The sequence below is a fragment of the Sorex fumeus genome, unplaced genomic scaffold, assembly GCF_029834395.1.
Source record: "Sorex fumeus unplaced genomic scaffold, SorFum_2.1 ptg000078l, whole genome shotgun sequence".
NCBI lineage: Eukaryota > Metazoa > Chordata > Mammalia > Eulipotyphla > Soricidae > Sorex > Sorex fumeus.
This window is the reverse complement of record NW_026606135.1, coordinates 11645678-11670365: the sequence shown is the minus strand read 5'-3', so window position 1 is coordinate 11670365 and position 24688 is coordinate 11645678. Positions and strand designations below refer to the sequence as shown.

The window sequence follows — 24688 nt, the reverse complement described above, 5'->3', positions numbered from 1 at the left end:
CATTATTGAATTTATTTCACAAACTATGTAAAGCAGTATTAAAACTTGAGCGAACAAGTGTCCTATATCTACTTTAATAAAATTATTTCTTTTTTGCCAGTGATAACTGATTATTCTTAGGTTTATTTAGAAAAGATTTTTGGCTAGCAATGAAGAACTATAGAGTCAAATGAGTCAAACAGTTTCTACAATGGAATTCTGATACACCAATTTCTTTTTGTTTCTTTATGTTTGTGCCACCCCTGGTGATGTCTTAGGGCTTATTTATGGCTCTGCACTCAGGAATCACTCCTGGCAGTGCTTGGGCGGACTATAGGGAATGTCAGGGATTGAAGCCAGATTGGCCACCTGCAAAGCAAATGCCCTACCAGCTGCACTATTGCTCTGGACCTGTAAACCATTTTCTTAAAAGTGTTTATCTTGGGCTAAAGAGATAGTGCAGTGAGTAGGGTACTTGCATGTGGCCGATCTGGGTTTAATCGCAGGAATCCCATCCAGTCATCTGTGCCCTGGCAGGAGCAATCTCTAAGTGCAGAGGCAGGAGTAAACCCTAAGAAGCACTGGGTTGGGAGTATGGTGCCGCCAGCAGGTCAGTCTGTACCTGTGAGTCGAGTGCATCAGCAGCCTGATGGCGCCTTCAGACGTCCAGGTACCCCCAAATTGCTGCCATGCGTTTGGCCAGACCCCAAAAGGTTGGGGCAGAGTTGACCAAGAAAGTAAACAGGAAAAAGTTAGGTATGTGGGAGATACACCCACACCACCTCCAGTTCAGCTATATAATTAGAGGCATGGCCTCTCTGGTCCCTGATCGAGCTGTTTAACGGCCATGATCTCAGAGACTCAGAAACAAATCTCGAAACTCAGCAACTTTTGGCAGAAATGCATCCAGCTCGCACAATAGGTTACTGTTGCCGGGCCACCCCAGGGGGGAAAGGGTGCTGTCCCTCCGCCTGCTCCCCCTTGGGGGCTCAGTGGCCACCATCCGCCAGAGGTCATTGGACAGTCAGGTTTGGGCCCACAGTGATGAGACATGTGGGGCCTCATGGGATGGGGGTGGAGCCAGCCTTTTCCTCCCCGTCTCAATGTGACCCCAAGTCGCCGCCCATGAACGGCCTCTCTGGCTCCTGATTAAGGTGCTTAATGACTATGATCCCAGAGACTCAGACACAAATCTCGGAATCCAGTGGCTTTTGGCAGTAATGCATCTGAACCCTGCAGTAGGTTACTGTCGCTGGGCCATTCCAGGGAGGAAAGGGTGCTGTCCCTCCACCTGCTCCCCCTTGGTGGCTCGGTGGCCGCCATCCTCCAGAAGCCATTGGACAGTAAGGTTTGGGCCCACAGTAATGAAACATGTGGGGCCTCACGGGATGGGGGTGGGACCAGCCCTTCCCTCCCCATCCCAGCAAGACCCCTAGTCACCGCCCACTAATGGCCTTTCTGGCTCCCGATCAATCTGCTTACCGGCCATGATCCCACAGACTCAGGAACAAATCTTGGAACCCAGCAGGTTTTGGCAAGAAATCCCTCCAGATTTAATTGTTAAAATTTTGGAATTTCAAAATCGCGCAGCCACTACTACAACCACGCGACATCATATGTTATTTACAACCAGGAATAGAAAACAAATTGTCTACTGTTGCCTTTTCAGCAGCTCTGAGTGTTGGGGTAAAATCCCAAATAATAGTGGTGTGTCCAGTGTCAAAATATAGAATGTAATCAAAGTAGAGAGAGCGTAATGTGAAAATCATCTCTCCACAGGTAGGGGAGGGTGTGGGATGGGTGTATACTGGGGGTTTTGGTGGTGGAGAATGGCACTGGTGAAGGTACGGGTCTTTCATTTTATAACCAAGATTTAAACCCGAAAGCTTTGTAACTGCTCTCATGGTGATTCAATAAATAAAATTATAAAAGATGAAAAAAAATAGAACCACTGGGTGAGGTTTAAAGGCAAAAAACCCAAAACAAATAAAACCTCTATTGCATTATTGCAAAGATTCATGACCAATGTAGCCTAAAATGAATACCTTCAGTGATTCTCCATAGCTATTTGACAAGACGAAAATAAAGGGACACCATGCAGTACAGACACCATCAATCCATAAAGTCTGGGAAAGAAACTGGAAGTTGCTATATTATTAACCCAAAATTAACAGAACCAACGATGCTTATAAGCACCAACTCCTTTACGTTTGAAGCACATATGTCCTCAGGTCGATTTTTCTGGAAAAAGAACTTGAGCAAGAACGTTACTTTTAGCCTACATAATTGAATACCTGAAAGATAGCTCCATGACAATTGGGCCCTAGAAAAGCAAGTCCCAGCCCATATCCTGCCCTGCAGCTGCGTCCTGTTGATAGCACCAAGGACCCCCATCTTCTTGTTGCCCCTGGAATTCACCAAATAAGGTCATGGGGCCAGAGAAGGCCTGATTGGCTGCCTGTGTGCAGCATCTAATGTGATCATTCGAAGGTATTGGGTGATTTGTGCGCTGGCTTTTCTGAGACGGCGGGAAGTTGCCCTATAAGAAGCTCCCTCTGAGGAGGCTCGGGGCTCTCAGCCACTGACGGTTTGTGGTCATGCTGTGAGCCCGAGCATGCTCGAATAAACCTCTTGCTTTTGCGTGGACTTGGTCTCTCAGAGTTTTCCTTGACAGGTGAGGCTGTCCTGAGCTCGGACCATAACAAAGCAAACAGTCAGATTGCAAAAGAAAAATTTCTATGTCTGCTTCTTTTCCTTCCTGTTTTAAGTTCATGGAAATTTTGTTTTCCCACCAGAAGTAGGCAAAGGCCCTGCAGTCGGCCTCCGAGAAGCTCGCCAAGGAGAGCGAGTGACTGAGGACCAAGCTGGACCATGCCAACAAGGAGAACGCGGACGTGATCGCCCCGTGGAAGTCCAAACTGGAGACGGCCATCGCCCCGCACCAACAGGCCATGGGCGAGCCGAAGGCGGCCGTGAGCCGGGGCGTGGGCGCCGAGGCGGCCGAGCTGGCCGAGCTCAAGATGCAGATGGAGAGGCTGCAGTTCGAGTACCAGCAAGAGGTAGAGAGCCTGAAGGCCCAGCTGGCGGCTGAGCGTGCGGCACATGCCTCTGAGCTGCAGACGCTCAGGTCGCGGCTGGTCAGGACGGCCCAGGAGCAGAAGAACAGCCTGGAGGCCGCGCGGGCCAAGCTCGACCAGACCGAGGACCAGCACCTGGTGGAGATGGAGGACGCCCTGAACAAGCTGCAGGAGGCGAAGACGAAGGTAAAGCACGTGGAAGGGTTGCGGGCCATGTGTAGTCAGCAAGCCCAGGCCCTGGCCAATGCCACGGCGCAGCTGGAGGTCAACCAGCAGAAGCTCTTGCAGCTCGATGGGCTCCGGAAGGCCAGTTCCGAGGTCAATTGGGAATGGAGAAGCTCAGGCAGCAGCTCCAGGTGGCTGAGCGGCAGATTCAGGAGTTAGAGAATGCAAAGTGGGCCGAGAGCGGCAGGTTGTTATCGGGCGCCCTCGCCCACTTCCACGTTCGCTCCCTGCATGCTGTGTGTCAGTCTGCTCTCCGCCGTGTTCCGGCTTGGTGCTGACAGGTCTCCCGGTCACGTCCCGTGCGGTTCCCTCTGATGGGACTGAGAACGTGTCGGCACGATTCTGGGGCTGTCATTGGTGCCCAGCACCCGGATGCCGTGCTAGCCTTGGCCCCGGCTAATCGGGCCCGTCTGGGGTCTTTCTGAAACTGAGAACTCTTCACAAGGCCAGTGAGAAAACAAGATAGGAGCCCCCAAATCAAACCTCAGCCCCCCCACTTGGGTCCCCTGCGTACTAGCCGAGTCCTCCCAGACACTTGGGCTCGAGGTTGGCCGCGAGAGTCTTTCCCTGACCTTGCTGACCACCTGCTCGTGTGACTGGTTTTGCCGTCCTCTCCCCGAGGCGCCTCAGTTTCCAGCTGGTGCTCAATGCCTCTGAACCTCTGAGCTCCCTCAGGGCTGGTGACATGGTCCATCTTGGTATTTCTCATTGCCGGCCCCTCCCTGCCTGCAGCACAAGCCGCAGCCCAGCCCTGCAGAGATTTCAGCCCTTTCAGCCTCTAAGGGGTGCTTGGGCCTCGTCTGCCTTCCACATGGCCTCCTGCTGGCCACGGGCATGGACTCTCATGGCAGTGATGTCAGTGGGCCCCACGGGTGACTTAGTGAAGCGGGGAGGAGAAAGACGGTCACTTTCTCCCCACCCGCCTCTGCCACCCGGGACCCAGGGTTACTGGGTACTTGTCTCGCCTCACAGAAAGGAATTTCAGGAGTAGACAAGCAGTGAAACAAATAGATTTTATTTGGAGGATTTTTGGAGAGGGAGAGAAAGGGATAAGCAGATCAGTGGGGGAATGGAGAGTAAGAGAGAGAGTAACGCGTCCAGAGAGAACGCGGGCTTCTCCGAGGGTGGAGAGAGCCCCTCCACACATCCCAGCATTCGACACGAAAGCATGAAAGTACACATCTCAAGAGGGGAGATGCGGGCGACACATGTGCTCAGCCACGTGGACGTAAGCACACATGGGCTCAGGCAGCATGTGCGCACCCTGCCTTTCTTCCAGGTGGCCTTTATAGGGTTCTCCAGCCTGTCACCACGTGGAGCTTCTTCCCGGGTAAAAGTCCGGTTGCTAAGGAGATTACCAGGGAGGTCCAAAAGGAGGAATTTCATGGGGAGGCCCATGTCCTGAGGGTCTGCGGATGGTCTTATCAGGCCTTTGCTTTCTGTATCCACAAGGTGGGTCCTTCCTAGAATTCTTCTTCCATGAAACTGTGTTTCATTGCAAAGGGCCTTTCCCTGTCTACTTACCCACATCAGTAGCCCTGATCCTGGGGAAGGACAAGAGAGTGAGTTCTGGGCCAAGCCAAGCGAGCTGCATTTCTCACCAAGGAGCCCTGAGAAGTGCCCTTTTCCTCCTATAGGATTGTGGTGGCAGGGACGCGCCCTCCCAGCCCCCCCCCCCCCCCCCCCCCCCCCCGGCTTGGAGAAACTTCTCTGTTGGCCAAGTTGGAAGGGCTGTGGGATTTGTAGACAGGACTGACAGACATAACAGAAGGACCCAGAGACCCCCGGGAGTTCCTCTCAGGACTCAGGACTCCTTAGCTGGCATTCCAGAAACAAATGGAATCAATTCCTAGGACACAGCAGGGGATAGTTGACCCACTTGTTCGCATCAAGATGTAACAAACATCAAGTTCTGGTGACTGCTGTCTAGTGGATTAGAGGTTCTTCAATTTAAATTTCATATTGAAACCCCTCAAACTTTTAAAGTTACAGACAAGAAACTACAAGAAAGTAAATCTTGGGGTCAGAGTGATAGTACAGTGGGAAGGGCATTTGCCTTGCACACGGCCTACGTGAGTTCGATCTCCAGGATCCCATAGGGTCACTGTCATTGTCACTGTCCTCCCGTTGTTCATCGATTAGCTCGAGCGGGCCAAAAAAAAAAAAAAGAGAACCTTTTCTTCCCTCCCTCGCCTCCCTTTCCCTTTCTTCCCTGTTTCCTCCCTCCCTCCTTCGTATCCTTAGCCTCCCTCCTCCCTTGCTTACTTCCTTCTTCCTCAACAAGCCATGGTCTGGGCTCTGGGGTCCTCCCGCCCAGCAGTAGTGGGTCTTTTCAGCTTGTGGACCGATCTCAGGCTCGCCCAGCGAGTCCCAACGGGGTGAGCGGCGCCCAGCGGGGCCCGGAACCACTGTGGCAGGTTTGTGTGGCGTTTCGCGCTGTGCTCTGCCACTGAGGCCAACCCCTCCCTAGCCCCCCGGCGTGGCTCAACGAGGTTTCTCCCTCCAGGCTGTGCAGACAGCGGAAGATGCCAGGCAGCTCATGGAGCAAATGACCCAAGAGAAGACAGAGACCCTGGCCTCCCTGGAGGACGCCAGGAACACCAATGCGAAGTTGCAGAGTGAGGTGGGTGATGGTGGTGACCAGGGCTGTGTAGGCCCGGCCTCAGCCTTGAGAGAAACCATATCCTGGGCCAGAGCGATAGCACAGCGGGGAGGGCGTTTGACTCACACACGGCAGACCCAGGTTCAATCCCCGGCATCCCATATGATCCCCTGAGCACCGCCAGGTGTAATTCCTTGAGTGCAGAGCTAGGAGGCATCCCTGTGCATTGCTGGGTGTGACCCAAAAAGAAAAGAAAGAAAAACCATATCCTTAGTCACTCAGCGAATACACTCAGGGCTTGGGAGGAGCATTCTTCATTCCGAGTCCTCTTTGTCTCTGTCAGGAGCCTCTAGTGTCCGTTCTTTTTCGGTCTTTTAAGCCACCACCAACAGTGCTCAGGGTCTGCTTCCTACAGACGGGGCTTCCTGCACGGGTGCGCTGCAGGACGCCCCTGAGCCGCGTGTCTCCGGCCCTTTGCTATTCAAACTTGCGTCTTCACGTCTGATTTGTGTCCCCATCCATGCCACTGGAAAACAGAAGCATTTGACCAGGTTTCTTTTCTCTTGGTCTCGAAGTCGGATCCCTTAAAGAAAACAACTTGAAGAATGTGGAAGAGCTGAAGAAATCGAAAGAGCGTCTGACTGTAGAGAATCAAGAGATGAAAGAATTCAAGAAAGAAATATAAGTTTATGTCCTATGAGAGAAATTGCTTAATTAAATCACTTCAGTTTGGACCGGAGCCATAGTCCAGCCGGTAGGGCGTTTGCCTTGCAAGTGGCTGACCCAGGTTCAATCCCTGGCATCCCATGTGGTCCCCCGAGCACCCCCAGGATGGATTCCTGATTGCAGAGCCAGGAGTAACCCCTGAGCATCGCTGGGTGTAACCCAAAAAAGAGAAAAAAACACTTTATTTTAGGCAGCAAAAGTGAAAGCAATTGCTGGGTTTTTTTGTTTGTTTTTTTTTGGGGGGGGACACACCCAGTAGTGCTCAGGCACCATTCCTGGCCGGCTCGGGGACCATAGGGGGTGCCAGGGATCCAACGCACGTTTGCAGCCTGCAAGGCAAGCACCCTGCCTGCCCTACTGCCACTCCAGCTCCAATGCTGCTTTTTAAAAATATATATGGGAGGTTCGTAAAGTGGAATGGACAGTTCCCATCCCCCCACACCTGTGGGGGCGCTGGCAGCCTTCCCCGTGGGCGTTCAGGAGCAGAGCTCCATGCGAAGTAGAGACACGAATGTGGCTGAGGGGATGACTGGTGGCCTTGGGGACCCAAAGATCCTTCTGGAACTGCAAGTGGATCGGGAGTCACTGTGTGGCTCCCACGGGAGACTGAGCAGTCTCCCCAAAGCAGGCACCGCCTGCAACCAGGTTTGCTGGTGACCATTTGCTAAGTGAAAGCTGCTCATTTGTCAGGAGATGGAGATAGGGAGAGAGAAAGGGAGGGAGGGAGATTTTTCATCCATAATTAAAATTAAATCTCCCAGCTCCTATATGACTTATTAGCTCAGGCCTGAAATACCTCCCCCCCCATCACTAAATAAATAGCTCTGAAACATGCCTCATTTAATCATTGAGAGCATTTTGATGTGGATTTGACCCCCTAAAGCTTCATGGGGTCACCCTAGTGTGCAAAGTATGGGGGATGGGAATTAACAAATCAAGAGAACTGAAAGGGGCCGAACGAACGCCACCACCCATTAGACTCTGCAGGTTAAAAATAGTTGTGTTCAGGCATGACAGATGGATCCAGCCCTCGGTGACTGGATCGGCACACAGTCAGCGTGACAGCTCGCATGGGGTTCAGCCAACACAGACAGTCTCACCGTCACCGCAACCTTTTATGGCATAAACCAGAAATGCAACCCTCATATGAAGTATTTGTAACATCCTTGTAAGAACAGTAGTTTGGGAGGAGTGGGGCCAAGACACACTACAGTGAGTAAGGCACTTGCCTTGCGTGCGGCCACCCTGGGCCTGACCCCTAGCACAGCTGTGTGTATGCCACTCCCACCCCCAATTGTTTGGGATGTGTATTTTGAAATAACCAATAATGGGAGGCTGATTGAATTTATTTACACTGTTCACATTGGATCTGCGTGCATTGGCCTTGCAGGGTCTCTCTTTTTAAATCATCATTTTATTTTACTTTTTTTTGGGGGGGGGGCTACACTTGGCTGTGCTCAGGGCTTACTCCTGGCTCTGCGCTCAGGTTTCACTCCTGGTGGGGTGGGGGGGGGGTCCTCTCTGGTGCCGGGGATGGAACCCAGGTCTGCTGTGTGCAAGGCCAACACCCTCCCCGCTGTGCTCTGGCCCAGGCTCCTGGAGGTACTTTTCCCGACTCCACCCTGGCACCCACCTGCTGGGGAGTGAGCTGACCGCCTTTCCTTCAGGCGTTTCACCTGAGTCAGGTGCAGTCTGGCCAGTGGACAGACAGTGGCAAATAGGACAGTTTATTTTTGCCGAAAGAAAAAAAATTCTCCTGGGGTGCAGAATATCCCCATTTTCAGCATGGAGGGTTCCTGAGCTCCACAGACCCAGACAGGCCCAGCGCCAGCCCCCGCCCCGGCCCCTCTCGAGCAGTAGGAATGCTCTCCAGGCGGGGTGCACGAGTGAAGGGTGTCACTCGCTTAAAAAGGTGTCACGCTGTGGGCCATGTGGGACTCAGCGGCCCAACCCCGCCTGCTGATATGATGGATGCTATCAGGCATGTGACCGCATCAGTTTCTGCTGTCTGGGCTGCCTATTTCCATGGTAACGCTGGCTGCGCTGTCCTTGCAGAGAAATCTACTCGGTTGCTTAAGGATGGTTTTACCTAGGCCGCAAAGCTAGGAGGCCAGGGCTACCATCTCCCTTTTTCTTTTTAAGTTAAGAAATACTCAAATTTGGGGCTGGAGCGATAGTACAGTACAGGGGAAAGTGTGCGTCATGCATGCGGCCAACCCGGGTTCCATCCTTGCACCCCACATGGTCCCCCAAGCATCACGGCGAGTGACCCCTGAGTGCAGAGCCAGGAGGAGGAAGCCTGGTGCATCACCTGGAGTGGCCCTCAAGAAAAAGAACAAACTAACCCTCAGATTCACGCCTCTTTAAAGTGCCCCTCCCCCTCCCCAGAACCCTGAGCTGAAGAAACAACCTTCACCCCTTCACCCCATTGGCTTTGCCGTGGGCCCCAGGACATGTGTTTGACACAAATGGGCTTTATTTATTGGAAAAGAGCCTCTGTTTGCAGCAATGGGGGAAGTGCGAGACATTCCTGAGTTTGTTCCTGGCACCTTGGGGTCAGGGAACATGGACCGTGGGGGTGTGAGTACCGATAACCCCGCCCCCCGCCCCACGTGGTTTGATGTCTGGCATTGCAATCTACAAATTCGTCTGCTCTTGAAACAGCCCCTGCGCTAAAACACTGCCAAGCAAAGCCTTTGGACAATTGTGCTGGAAGAGCAGAGGAGAGGAGAGTCAGCACAACGGATGCCTAGGACGGGAATAAAAGTCTAATCCTGGGGCAGAACCCATGGCACTGCGGGGAGGGCCCAGCCTTGCCTGAGGCTGACCTGGGCTCAATCCCCGGCGTCCCATGTGGTCCCTAAGCACTGGCAGGAGTAAGCCCTGAGCACAACTAGGTAGGACCCATAAACAGAAGCAAAAAAAAATTTATAAATCAAACATTATTTAGCAATACAGACTTTTGAACCCAGTGGCAGCAGTAGAATCTGCAGTCTTATTACTTCAGGTAGAAGACCGTACGACCAACCAGAAAAGCGACGACCAAAAATTCTGCAGTGACCAGATCTGGAAGGAGAAGAAAATAACCACTTTTCTGTACACAAATTTTTCTTTCTTTTTTTTTAATGACATGCTAGGGGCTGGAATGATACTACAACGTACAACGGCTAGGGCGTTTGCATATTCAATCCCCAGCATCCCATATGGTCCCCCATGCACCACCAGGAGTAATTCCTGAGTGCAGAGCCAGGCGTAACCCCTGAGCTTCGCCGGGTGTGACCCAAAAAGCCAAAAATAAAATAAAATAAAATAATGAGTAACGTGCTAGTGTTATTTTAATTAAAAACTACATATTCCCTTGCATGTAAAAACGTTGTTGTTGTTGTTGTTTTTCACTTTCATCACTCTATGGGGCTGGAGTGATATCACAGCGGGAAGGCTCTTGCCTTGCTTTTTGTCTGACTCAGGTGTGATTCCCGCACTCCGTATGGTCCCCCGAGCACCGCCAGGAGTGCTCTCTGAGCACAGAGCCAGGAGTAAGCCCCGAACACCGCCAAATGTGCCACCAAACAAAAAGAACTATCTTGTTACAGATTCGTTTTCTGCAGTTACTGTTACGACTCAGGAGAACAAAAACTTCAACCAGAGTACCAGGAGAAAAAGACATAGTTCCACAGGATGGAAAACATCTTGAACTGAGGTGGAGCAGAGAAGCCCAGAATTTGAACTTGCTGCAGAAATGCAAACGAAAGTCAGAATGAAAAGGACAAATAGGGGAGCTGCAGGATAGCACAGCGGGCAGGGAACTTGCCTTGTTGGAGGCCAACCCAGGGTCCATCCCCGGCATCCCAGGTGGATCCTCCCCCAGCCAGGAGTGATCCTTGAGCACAATGCCAGGAGTAAGCCCCTCACATCACCAGGTGTGGCCCCAAAACAAAAGAAAAGAAAGAGGCAGATGGGCCTAAGCATATCTGAGCTTTGCTCTGAAGTCTGGGGCCGCAGGGAGCACAGGCTTTGCAGGAGGCAGAGTTCCCTCCCTCCACCCAGCCCCCAGCAAAGAGCCAGGAGCATCCCCAAGGCCAGCCCACTGCCAGGCTGCTGAAGATGGAGGACACAAGGAAGGGAAATGCGTTTCCCATGAATTCTACTGTGCTGTAATTCCCTGTGACACAGCGCACCCGCCACCCCACCCCACTGTGAGTTCTGGTTGCGGGGAGTCCTCTGTACTCTTGAGTGGCGGTTGTCGGGATCTGTTGCACGTCCATGGTTGCCGCCCGTCTCAGCTCCTTCCATCTGCTCATCGTCCCAGCCCCCCAGAGCTGGTCCCAAATGGTCGGTTCATCCCTGGTGCTATTTGCAGGAGACAGCTCCCAAGTTGGGGGCACACAGACACCAGAGTCCCATCCTCCCCTGCGCTCCCCACAGCGCACATCCCCCCAGAATCATGACTGGTGCCCTGGCTTGAGGAGGCAACCGTCCGTCAGAAGGTGAAGCATTTTTTTGTTCCATTTAGGTTTTGTTTTTTAAGACACTCGTCTTGGCATGCAACTTAGTGCTGGAGCGGTAGCACAGCGGGGTAGGGTGTTTGCCTTGCACACGGCCGACCCGGGTTCGATTCCCAGCATCCCATATGGTCTCCTGAGCAACACCAGGAGTAATTCCTGAGTGCAGAGCCAGGAGTAACCCCTGTGCATCGCTGGGCGTGACCCCCGGTTAAAATAAATACATAAATAAATTTTAAAAAATAAATGACCCATTTAACCACTTGTCCATTTCCCTCTGCTGTCTCATGACCTCTGTTCCCCTTGTCCCCCTATGTCCCAGGAATGTTTATGCAGCCATCCATGGAAAGTCACTCCTTCAGGGGCCGCGAAAGTCGTAGAACTGCTACTATCTTGTCTTGTAAACAGCTGAGCTGTGTTCAATCCCTGGCACCCCCTGTGGTACCCTGAGCCCAGAGCCAGGGTAAACCCTGAGCATGGCCAGGTGTACACACATCCACCCCAAAGAAAAAAAACGTTCAGTGAATCAAAGGAACAAATGATGACTTTATTTTTTTTTGTGGGAGTAAAATATTTTAAAACTATTAAAAAATTTTAAAACAAATATTGAACTTATTTGAACCAGTGAGTATGACACGAACATCCACAGCTGTCCTGGACCCCAGACTTTAATGAGATCCCCCACTTCACACGCACCTCTGTCTCTCTCCAAATATGCATCCCAGGAGCCACACTTCTGTCCCCTCTCATGTCCTTTCCAGGCTGCGGCATTGCCCAGTCTTGACTGGCTGTCCGTCCCCTCCCTGTGCTCCCCCACACACGTCCTTTTGTGGTGTAAATGCTCACACACACACACAGCCACACACGCACCCGTTGGGTTGTATCTGTTGTGTCTTCGCTCCTTCCCTGTCTTGCCGCCCTCTCTCCCCAGGCCAGGTCCTCCATCTCCTCTGCCAGCCAGCCCGGAGGAGAATCTGGCCGAGGGTGTGAGGCCACATGTTCCGTGTGCCCCGAGCTCTCATCCTCTACTGGAAACCCATGTTCATGTTTCTGTTCTGGTCTTTTGCGAATTGCCATTTTGTTTAAGAGCAACTCACATTGGTCCTCTCCAGAGTCAGGATGAAAATCATTCTCTGTTGGGTTAGTCGTAACAATCTTTGCCCCGTTCTGGCTCAGAAAGGTTTCAAAAACACATTCTCCAAACTTGCTGAAAGTTACTGAAATGAGTGAGAACCAATGGATACTCCCAGCATAAAGCCGCTCTGCATGACATTCATATAATTGCTTTGCATGTGTGTGTGTTTTAATTGTTGTCATAGCTTGGTAATAATTTATTCAAGATATCGCACTTCAACCTGGGATTAGCTGTTTAAAAGAATTCTTTTTGGGGGTTGGGGGTGCAACCAGTCCTTCTTTTCTTTTTTCTTTGTGTTCTCCCTCTCCCAAAGTTATTAACTTGTTTCTTTAAATTCACATGGACACAATGATATGCAGGTTCTGGCATGTACACAAAGGCAAACTTTTTCTCCCTCACAGTCAGTAAAATTTCACTAAAATTTTGCACACGTAAAAGCCTGGGCCCCTCCCCCCGCAATAGTCCTAGGAGCCGTTGAGCATCCATTCTAGGGCAGTTGTGCACTGGCCTCTCTCTGGGTTGATTTCTGGCATTTTGAACACTTTGGTCTTTTAGAGAATCCGAGTTCATAAGAGACTCCGATGAAGAGAAAGCTTCCCTACAGAAATTCATCAGTATTATAAGTGCCTTGCTCAGGGAGAGGGATGCAGAGCTGGAGAAGCTGAGAAATGAGGTCAAGTCCCGGCCCCACCCACGTGGACCCGAGCCACGCCCATCTCCGCCCGGGCCACGCCTACATGGGGCTGAGCCATGCCCATCTCGCTCTGAACCACGCCCACATTGGCCTGAGCCATGCCCACTCTGGCTTGAGCCACTCCCATGTCAGCCCCGACCACGCCCACATGGGGGTCACAGCCACAGCCATGTGGGTCTAAGCCACACCCCTGTGTTGCAGGTCTCCTTGTTCAGGGGAGAAAATGCCTCTGCCAAGTCCTTGCATTCAGTTTTTCAGTCCCTGGAATCTGACAAGGTGAAGCTGGAGCTCAAGGTCAAAATCTTGGAGCTTCAACTCAAAGAGAACAAAAGGCAGCTCCAGAGCTGGGCAGGTAAAATGCTACCGCTGAGGGGTGCCTGCTCTCCGCCCTCCCCCACACCTCCGGGGGCACCAGCCCCCCTGCCCCGCCGCCCCTCCCCCAGCTGGCTGCACAGGAGGGTGAACTTGGGCACCTGCCTGGAGCATGGGCTCGCGGTAGTGTCCCTGGGTCCGCAACACTGGCGCCAAAATAAGAGCCCAAAACAAGGCGAAAAGGCACTTTGGGGATGGGGGTTAGTTTGGTTTTGGGGTCACACCTTGCGGTGCTCAGAATTTACTGCTGGCTCTGCTCAGGGATCACCCTGCTCAGGGGACATTCAGGGGACCAGAGATCTAACCCCCTACCTCCTGAACTGTTGCTGCCCCCCAAAAGGCACATTTTCAAAGACCTACACTCACTCTTTTTGTTTTCAACTGAAAGGTAATTCTGATTCTCAAGCAGATGAGGACGAAAGGGCCCAGGAGAATCAGGTAATATTTCTTTGCTATGTTGCTTCCATGTTATGTTTTATTTTTGTTGTTAGTTTGGGGACCACACCCCGTGGTGCTCAGGGCTTACCCCAGGCTCTACACTCCGGAATAACTCCTGGTAAGGCTTGGGGAACCATGTGGGGTGCCGGGGATCCAACCCAGGTCAGTGGGGTACAAAGCAAATACCTATACTATTTTTCTGGCCCTTGTTGGGTTTTGTTGTTGTTGTTTTTGTTGTTTCAAAAGGTTGTTCACATTATTTGATTACATTCAATATTTCAACACCAATCCCACCACTATTACACCGTCTCACCACGCTTATTTCAAATTTCCCCACCACCATTCAAGCCTGCCTGCCAGAGGCAAATGCTAGATCATTTTTTTTCTATTGCCTATTATGAATATCATGAGAGGCCTTCTGGAATTCTAAAATTGTAAATGGTTAGGGTCCAGAGACATCTCTGTAGGGAGCTAATCTATTTTGAGGTTCCTTTGGGCGTCTCAGGATCAAGGCTGTTGATGGCCTTAGATGGTGCCCGGAGGCAGATCTGGGGCGTGTCAGCCAGGACCCCAAGTGGGCTGGGAGAGGGTGGCCCTTGTTTTTTCATGACGCTTCACTTTTGACTAAGACATTCAGCATTTAAAACATTAGCCAGTCCAGGCCTCCTTGGGAACCAGCGCCCCGGGATGGGCTTGAAGAATAGCCCAACGGGGCTGCCGCGTTAAGGGCCGGGGAGCAGCCCCCCTCCCCGCGCCTCGGGGCGGGGGGGGGGGGGCGGGGGCTCCCGCTCCATCTGCTCATTCCCACGTGCCCTCCCAGGCCAGCCGAGTGACCGCCGCGTGCCTGGGGCGAGCGGGCACGGGCGGGCGAGCCCCCCAGCTTCAGCCCCGAGGAGGGGTGGGGGGTGGCCGGCGGCGCCCGTGAGTCACGCCTCATGCTGAGGTGGAGGGTGTCCGGGGACTTCTCCGGGCCGGGCAGGGGCACAGGAGTGCCCCAGAGGCTGCTTGCCCCCGCCCCGACTTTTCCTGATTTCAGGACACTTCGCCCTCGCCCTCCAGTTCCCAGGTGGAGCTCCGAGTTCCAAAACTTGGCGCCCCAGGAGGGAGCCACCCCCACTGCTCTGCAGGAGGGAACTTTGACCCAGTGGCTGCTGGGGTGGGGAGTGGGGGCTTTGGACCCTCCTGGAGAAATTGCAGAAAGCCCAGATCCCCCCCAACACCGCCCTCCCCACCCCCCCACCCCCTTCGCTCCCCACCCGCAGTCCCTGCTCCGGGAAGACCAGAAAGGATTTTTCTGGGGTCTTGTCGGGAAACCACGCGGTCCCTTTGGTGCCCAATCGCGGGGCATCGCGGGGCATCGCGGGGGCTCAGCTTGGCCCTTTGTGCAAGTGCAGGCGGGGCAGCGCGAGGACGAGCAGGGCTGACCTGTGCCTCGCGCGGGGACAGAGCTCAGCCCGGAGGGAGTCTGGGAGCTCGGCCGGCTGCGTGCTGAGAGTAGCGAGCTCCGGCTAGTGCCCTGCCCGCTAAAACATTGTTTCCCTTTGGCCATCTCGCTCCCCGCCCACCCCGCCCCAGGGCTCCAAGGGCGCAGAGGGTGCGCCCGCCTCTCTCGGGCTCTTTCAGACTGTTTTCCTTTCTCCTGCAGTTTGGTGTTTTTTTGTTGTTTTGTTTTGTTGTTTTGTTTTTCTTCGGCTTTTGTCGCCTCTTCCCCTGCCCACCCCACTCTCCTCATCTCTCTCTCTTTGTATTGCGGACGGGGCACACCTGGAGCACAGGTACTGCTCCTGGCTCTGCTCACTACGGACCCCTGGCGGTGATGGGGGGAACTACTGCGGTGCCGGGGTGGAACCTGCATCCCCGCCCCATGCAAACCCCAGGGGGCCGACCCTCCCAGCCCTCACTTATTTTCTTGAAGTTCCTTTCATTGGATCACCATGAGATGCACCATTGCAAAGCTGTTCAAGATCCGGTTTCAGTCACGCCATGTTCCCGCCCCCTATCCCTCCACCAGAGTACCTTTCCCACCCAGTTTCCCTCCCGCCACCCCTCCACCCTGCCTTAGAGGCAGGCACCTTTCTTCTTTCTCTCTCCTTTGGGGCGTGATAGTTTGCAATACAGGCACAGAGAGGTCATCGTGTTCTGTTCCTTACGGGACTTTCAGCACTCAGATCTTACCCAGTGTTCGTTTCTTACTGTCGCTGTCCTTACGATCCCTTCTCTCTCCCAACTGCCTTCTCCCCAGCGCTTGGGGCAGGCTTACAGCCATGGACCAATCAATAAATTGTTGTATCTTATGGAGACATTGAGTCCTTGTAAGATGTTGTGATAGGTTCAGCCTCCTGTGTTTATTTTGTTCCTTCTCCAATCTGGTGTGCTACTACTGGTTTATCAGTGTTTTAGAGTTTGAGATGTCAGAAAGTTAAGTCTTTTTGTCGGGAAGGTACTACTGGAGTTGATGTTTTGTCTGGGTGGCAGCTTTGGAGTGTGGATGTCCAAAAGCTGCTGGGGCTTCTGGAAGTACAAGGACATGGGGGAGGGGGGAGGTAGCCCATCCCAACTCTGAAAAAGCCTGGAGATTTCAGTCACAAATCCTGTATACCTGAGTTTGCATCCATTTAATTTCTCCACGGGGTCCATCCCAAGAAGATGGAGTCTTGCCCATGGGGGCCCTGGCAGCAATTTCGGACTGTGGGAGCGCGTGGCTGTGGGGGGCTGTTTGGGCCGGCACTGCTCAGCCCTCATTTCTTTTCTCTTAATGACCTACACGAGTACTTCTGAAGTTGTGGCTTTTATAGCGAACAAGCTTTGTCTCTGTTCAGGGTGAAGTATGAACTAATGCAGTCCCTCTGATATTTTATCCTGTTTTTCCATGTCCTCGGTTTAGGCTCTGATTTGGCAAAAATGTCATCACTCTTGGTAATAAGTCTCCTGTCTGTATCCCCGCTGCAGCTGCCGTGGCACCAGGAGAAAAATCAGCTGCCTGAGGCCCGGATTCCGTGGGCTTGTGTGTTTGCTGTGTCTGAGAACATCTTGTGCCTGGAACTGGAATCGCGTCCCAGGCCAGCTGCGGTGCCCGTGGTGAGCTCTGCCAGAGGCCTCGTTTCAGCAGTGTGACACTTCTGGGTGTGAGCGAAGGCCCATGCCGGAGTCAGCGTGTGCTTTGCGGTTCTCTGTCTCCTGAGTGGTTTCGGAGGGAAAAGGGACCTTTTCCAGTGTGTCCTATTACTGCTTTGTGATGGTATAACTCCTCCCCTCCCCGTTGCCTCCCACCGTGTCTCCGTGTGAGTCCAGCTGGCACCACCAGCATCGGCCTCGCAGCCAGAACACGTAACTGCCTGATTGCGTGCTCCCAGGCGCAGCTTGGACTTGGAGGTCCAGAGGTTCATCCTGCCCACGCGAAGCGTTTGTCTGTGGATGACAATGTAAACATGGGGGCCCGATAACTAGGAGACCAGCTGGTAGGGCACTCGCCTTGCCTGAGGCTGATGGGGCTTTGATCCCTGGCCTGGCATAGGGTCCTGAGGGCCTCCAGGAGTGACCCCTGAGTGCAGTCAGGACCAAGTTCTGAGCACCACCTGGTGAGGCCCAGAAAAAAAAAGAGGAAAGAAGGAAACTGTTCCACCGACATGGGGTTCAAGTTTACTCTTTGGGGTTCTGGGGCCACTGGAGCCGTTCCCCACATGAGTCTACCACTTGAGCCCATCTCTCGACTGCACTTTTGCTTTTCATAGTTAAAAGAGTTGAATTGTGAATCTACTTTGCCCTCACCACCCAAAGTAAGAATTTTGACCGGAAGAATGACTTTGTGCTCCTGAGTCTGTTTTATACTAAAGGGCTTGAGTTCTGTTTCTCGGCACGGTTATTGGTACGAACTTCACCATCTTTTGATGTCTCTGGGGTGTAGGGCCGGGATGGAACCCAGCGCCCCCCCCACAACACGCATACACACGGAGGCACCTGATATGTTGGGCTCCATCGCCAACCCACACTTTGCCACTTCTGAACCCTCCTGAGGTGTGTGAAAGTCTCAGAACGGAGTGAAGACGAGGGTCAGAGCAAGTCAACGTCGGGCTGAAGGCGAAGGCAGTGTGTCCGAGTGTCTGAGGATCCAGTTTCGGGTCAGAGGTTGCTCATCTCAGGCCTGTCCTTTCTCACCGTTAGAGCAGGTGTAAAGGGGTGATGGAAGAGCCCGTTTGGCAGGTCGGCTGGGTGGCATCGAGACATCGGGCCTGGTCTTGACAGAGACTCTCCAGACTTGGTCCCCGGGCCTCTGAGCACGGCCACCCCCCAATCCCTCGCAAAATAAAACGCAAATCAGACAGATTGTTTTTTTATTTGAACATTAAATATTGACCAGTATCTCAGCATCTTCTTTTCCTCTTTAAAATGCATTTATGGGGGCTGGAGTGATAGCACAGCGGGTAGGGCTTTTGCCTTGCACACAGCCGACCCGAGTTCGATTCCCAGCATCCCATATGGTTCCCTGAGCACCACCAGGAGTAATTCCTGAGTGCAGAGCCAGGAGTAATCCCTGTGCATCGCCGGGTCTGACCCAAAAAGCAATAAATAAATAAATAAAATGCATTTATGTTTAAGTTTATGCATTTAGGAATAAAATGGGGGCTTTTTGTTTGTTTGTTTGCTCATAGGAGTTTTCGTTGCAATGAGTATTAAATAGATTCACCTCATTCTTTTTCTTTTTAAAGTTTTATTAGTGAAACACCATGAGGTACGATTGTGGACTTACAAGTTTTTGTGCTTGGATTTTAGTTATACAATGATCAAGTACCCATCCCTCCACCAGTGCCCATTCTCCGTCACTAATGATCCCAGTAACCCTCCCACCCTCCAACCCCCCTCACCTCATCCCCCCATCCCATCTCTGTGGTAGGACATTCTCTTTTGTTCTCTCTCTCCTTTTGGATGTTGTGGTTTGCAAAAGAGGAATTGAGTTCACCACCGTGTTCAGTCTATAGTCTACTTTCAGCATGTATCTCACAACCCAAGTGGATCCTCCAAACACCCAATTCACTTCATTCCTGAATCCTCGCCCTTTTGGTCTGGGATACTGGACTTAAGGATGAGGTGTGTCCTTCCAGCGTCTGCTTCTGAAACCTTGGGCATTTAGTGCACATTCCATGCATCTGTGTATTTCTGGAGGGAAGATTCTTGGTTTCACAGTTTCAGAAGAAAAGCTATTTGGACATTCCCAATAAAATTATTTCTGCTCAAAAAAAAAATAAACCATTAGCCAGTGTGTTAAGTCTATATATATTATCTAATCTCACTCTGAACTGTCCTTCTCCAGTACCCCCCAGACAAGTAAACAGTTATTTCATCATTTTTTTGTTTTTCCATATAAGCATATGTATATGTTTATAAGTATATGTAAGCCAAGCCTAAATGTTTTCTTTTTGACTTAAATATTTTCATTTTACACGAAATGGTCTGAGCTTAGCTTTCTTAATAGCTGCTTACTATTCTATTCTATGGATTGCTGTAGTTTCATCAAATTTGAAATTAATCTAGGATAAACCCCTAGAAACAGAATTGCTCCACCTAAAACTTCCTTTATATTTGGCTACTTGACTTCATTTCTCCTGTGCTGAATGGAGGGGCCATCTCAGTTTCTGTCCCAGACACCCAGCGGCTCCTGGGACTTAGCTCTGCCCAGAGGGGGCGGTGAGCCCGGAGCTGCCCGGGGTGTCTCACTGTCCTCGGCATGAGGAGCCCAGCAAGCCTTGTTTTCTCTCTCCTTTAATCACCCGCTGGCCTTGTTTTCTCTCTCCTTTGCCACCGCTTCTGCTTTTGCTTCCTGCTGCGCCAACACTTTCCTCCTAATCAGCAAATGCTTTGTTGTCTTCCTCACTTGTGAGTGTGTGTGCATGTGTGAACATGTATGTGTGCTCACGCAAGCACTGGGGAGCGTGTCTGTGTGTGTGTCCGGGTGTGTCCACGTGTAAGCGTGTCTGGCTTTCCCCTCTAGATTTGAATCCCTGCTCTGGCCTTTTCCTCTTCCTGAATGGTAGCTCCCAACAGGACCGTGTCTCGGAGGGAAGTGGGAATCGTTTCTTGGCTCCAGTGTGGGAGGGCCTGGGCCCTCTCAGAGACTCCTCATCAGAACTTGCCCCGAGGGAGAAAAAGAATCAGTCAGCTTTATGGTTTTCTTTCTTCTTCCTTTGGGGGCCACACCTGGCGATACTCCGGGCTTCCTCCTGGCTCTGCACTCAGGAATCACTCCTGGCTGCTCTCCGGTGGCCCCTATGGGATGCCAGGGATCAAACCTGGGTTGGCTGCGTGCGAGGCAAGCACCTTTCCCGCTGTGCTATCACTCAGACCCAAACCTGACATTTTTTAAATGAAACATGAATGTTTGTGCCATGTTTGCTTTTGTGTCATGCTTGCTTTTGTAAAGTGGGATTTTTCCCCCCCGTGGATTTTAAAGAAGTGTGTCTGTTTTTGTAGGAGAGGGAAGGCCCTCTTGACTCCCTGCTCTGAGAGGAACCGAGGGGGCCCAGCATGTCCTCCTGGGGTCTTCCCTGGGGCACCCGGGAGCTTGCGCTCAGGAAGGGAAAGGGGAGCTCTGGCTGCCTCCAACCCTGGGGCGGGGACTGGAAGCGGGGCCCAGCCTCCTCTGTGGCGGGCTCCGATGGCTCCCGCAGATGGCTCACCATCTCACGCTCTCCTTTAACACAGATTGATTTCCTGAATTCCGTGATTGTGGACCTCCAAAGAAAGAATCAGGACCTCAAGATGAAAGTGGAGATGATATCCGAGGTGGCTCTCGACGGGAATGGGGACAACCTCAACAATTACGACAACAACTTCGGCCCGGACACCCCATTCTCTGCACTGTGCAGAAATCACCAGCACTTGAAGGATGACATAACAAGCTACTTGTGAAACACCTAAAATAACCAATTTACTGTCTTTACAAGATTTACATTTTTTACTGTGGTTTTAGATAAATGTATGATGAGAAATTCAAAATTACTAATTGTGGATTTTCTTATCACAAAAAAATTGAATGAAGGACCTCAACCATCAGAAGTTTATCATCCAGTTTGAATGTATTTTTTTTATTTGAATGTTTTCTAGTTCTGTCAAAAGTGATAAATAATGTACCATCCAGGCTACCTGTATAATAAGAACTTCTATAATTGTATGTATGATTTTGATGTATTTTCCTCTGGAGATTATCAACTGTCTGACAAGTGAAAGATCTGGATCAATTGAATTTTTTTTGTAATAACCAATATTGAAATTGTTTCACAAACTATGTAAAGCAGTATTAAAATTTGAGCAAACAGGTGTTCTATGTCTACTTTAATAAAATTATTTCTTTTATGCCAGTGATAACTGATTATTCTCAGGTTTATTTATAAAAGATTTTTGGCTAGCAATGAGGAACTATAGAGTCAAATGAGTCAAACAGTTTCTACAACGGAATTCTGATACACCAATTTCTTTTTGTTTCTTTATGTTTGTGCCACACCTGGTGATGTCTTAGGGCTTATTCATGGCTCTGCACTCAGGAATCACTCCTGACAGTGCTTGGGCAGACTATATGGAATGTCAGGGATTGAAGCCAGATTGGCCAAAGCAAATGCCCTACCAGCTGCACTATTGCTCTGGGTCTGTACACCATTTTCTTAAAAGCGTTTATCTTGGGCTAAAGAGATAGTCCAGTGAGTAGGGTACTTACCTTGCATGTGGCTGATCTGGGTTCAATGGCAGGAATCCCATCCAGTCATCTGTGCCCTGGCAGGAGCAATCTCTATGTGCAGAGGCAGGAGTAAACCCTAAGAAGCACTGGGTTGGGGGTATGGTGCCACCAGCAGGTCAGTCTGTACATGTGAGACGAGTGCATCAGCAGCCTGATGGCGCCTTCAGAATTCCAGGTACCCCCAAATTGCTGCCGTGCGTTTGGCCAGGCCCCAAAAACTTGGGGCAGAGTTGACCAAGAAAGTAAACAGGCAAAAGTTAGGTATGTGGGAGATACACCCACAAACCACCTCCAGTTCAGCTATATAATTGGAGGCATGGCCTCTCTGGTTCCTGATTGAACTGCTCAACGGCCATGATCCCAGAGACTCAGAAACAAATCTCGAAACCCAACGGTTTTTGGCAGAGATGTGTCCAGTGCCTGCAGTAAGTTAGAGGCACTGGGCCACCCCAGGTGGGAATAGATTTCATGCCTTGGCCTGTTCTCCCTGGCAGCCCGCTGGCCGCCATCCTCCAGAGGCCACTGGACAGTCAGGTTTGGGCCCACAGTGACGAGACACGTAGGACCTCATGGGATGGGGGTGGAGCTGGCCCTTTCCTCCCCAAGGAGACTCCCAAGTTGTCACCCACAAACGGCCTCTCTGGCTTCTGATTGAGCTGTTTAATGGCCATGATCTCAGAGACTCAGAAACAAATCTCGAAATTCAGCAACTTTTGGCAGAAATGCGTCCAGACCACATAATAGGTTACTGTTGCCGGGCCACCCGGGGGGGAAAGGGTGCTGTCCTTCCGCCTGCTCCCCCTTGGGGGCTCAGTGGCCACCATCCGCCAGAGGTCATTTGACAGTCAGGTTTGGGCCCACAGTGATGAGACACGTGGGGCCTCATGGGATGGGGGAGGAGCCGCCTTTTCCTCCCCGAATCAACGAGACCCCAAGTCGCAGCCCATGAGTGGCCTCTCTGGCTCCTGATTAAGGTGCTTAATGACTATGATCCCAGAGACTCAGACACGAATCTCAGAATCCAGTGGCTTTTGGCAGAAATGCATCTGGACCCTTGTAGTCGGTTACTGTCGCTGGGCCATTCCAGGGAGGAAAGGGTGCTGTCCCTCCACCTGCTCCCCCTTGGTGGCTCTGTGGCCGCCATCCTCCAGAGGCCATTGGACAGTCAGGTTTGGGCCCTCAGTGATGAGACATGTGGGGCCTCACGGGATGGGGGTGAGACCAGCCCTTTCCTCCCCATCCCAGCAAGACCCCTAGTCACCGCCCACTAACGGCCTTTCTGGCTCCCGATCAACCTGCTTACCGGCCATGATCCCACAGACTCAAGAACAAATCTTTGAACCCAGCAGGTTTTGAGAAGAAATCCCTCCAGGTTTATTGTAAAATTTTGGAATTTCAAAATTGCGCAGCCACTACCACAGCCACGCGACATCATATGTTATTCATAAACCGTAATAGAAGAGAAATTGTCTACTGTTGTCCTTTCAGCAGATCTGAGTATTGGGGTAAAATCCCAAATAATAGTGGTGTGTCCAGTGTCAAAATATTGAATGTAATCAAAGTAGAGAGAGCGTAATGTGAAAATCATCTCTCCACAGGTAGGGGGAGGGTGTGGGATGGGGGCATACTGGGGTTTTTGGTGGTGGAGAATGGCACTGGTGAAGGTACGGGTCTTTCATTTTATAACCAAGATTTAAACCCGAAAGCTTTGTAACTGCTCTCATGGTGATTCAATAAATAAAATTATAAAACATGAAAAAAGAAGATCCACTGGGTGAGGTTTAAAGGCAAAAAAAAAAAACAAAACAAATAAAACCTCTATTGATTTATTGCAAAGCTTCATAGCCAATGTAGCCTAAAATGAATACCTTCAGTGATTCTCCATAGATATTTGACAAGACGAAAATAAAGGAACACCATGCAGTACAGACACCATCAATCCATAAAGTCTGGGAAAGAAACTGGAAGTTGCTATATTATTAACTCAAAATTAACAGAACCAAAGATGCTTATAAGCACCAACTCCTTTACGTTTGAAGCACATGTGTCCTCAGATTGATTTTTCTGGAAAAAGAACTTGAGCCAGAACGTTACTTTTAGCCTACATAATTGAATACCTGAAAGATAGCTCCATGACAATTGGGCCCTAGAAAAGCAAGTCCCAGCCCATATCCTGCCCTGCAGCTGCGTCCAGTTGGTAGCACCCAGGACCCCCATCTTCTTCTTGTTGCCCGTGGAATTCACCAAATAAGGTCATGGGGCCAGAGAAGGCCTGATTTGCTGCTTGCGTGCAGCATCAAATGCCTTGTTACAAAGTGATTGGCTGCCTGCATGCAGCATCTAATGTGGTAATTCGAATGTATTGTGTGATTTGTGTGCTGGCTTTTCTGAGACGCGCTTTTGTGCGCGGGAAGTTGCCCTATAACAAGCTCCCTCTGAAGAGGCTCGGGACTCTCAGGCACTGACGGTTTGCGGTCATGCTGTGAGCCCGAGCATGCTCGAATAAACCTCTTGCTTTTGCATGGACTTGGTCTCTCAGAGTTTTCCTTGACAGGTGAGGCTGTCCTGAGCTCGGACTCTAACAAAGCAAACAGTCAGTTTGCAAAAGAAAAATTTTCTATGTCTGTTTCTTTTCCTTCCTGCTTTAAGTTCATGGAAATTTTGTTTTCCCACCAGGAGGCGAAGGCCCTGCAGGCGGCCTCCGAGAAGCTCGCCAAGGAGAACAAGTGACTGAGGACCAAGCTGGACCATGCCAACAAGGAGAACGCGGACATGATCGCCCCGTGGAAGTCCAAACTGGAGACGGCCATCGCCCCGCACCAACAGGCCATGGGCAAGCCGAAGGCGGCCGTGAGCTGGGGCGTGGGCGCCGAGGCGGCCGAGCTAGCCAAGCTCAAGATGTAGATGGAGAGGCTGCAGGTCGAGTCCCAGCAGGAGGTAGAGAACCTGAAGGCCCAGCGGGCGGCTGAGCGTGCGGCACATGCCTCTGAGCTGAAGACGCTCAGGTCGCGGCTGGTCAGGACGGCCCAGGAGCAGAAGAACAGCCTGGAGGCCGCGCGGGCCAAGCTCGACCAGACCGAGGACCAGCACCTGGTGGAGATGGAGGACGCCCTGAACAAGCTGCAGGAGGCGGAGACGAAGGTAACGCACCTGGAGGGGTTGCGGGCCATGTGTAGTCAGCAAGCCCAGGCCCTGGCCGACACCACGGCGCA

General features: G+C 51.5%; 1 protein-coding gene across 1 annotated transcript in view; it reads left to right on the top strand.

The window, feature by feature from the left end:
- LOC130038615 (vacuolar protein sorting-associated protein 33A-like) overlaps window positions 1-24380 on the top strand; it is a 140444-nt gene extending 116064 nt beyond the window's left edge. The window contains 3 exon segments of the mRNA XM_056130442.1: window positions 13142-13272; window positions 13384-13435; window positions 24303-24380. Coding sequence (XP_055986417.1) covers window positions 13142-13272; window positions 13384-13435; window positions 24303-24380 — 261 coding nt within the window.
- The last annotated feature ends 308 nt before the right edge of the window (window positions 24381-24688 follow it).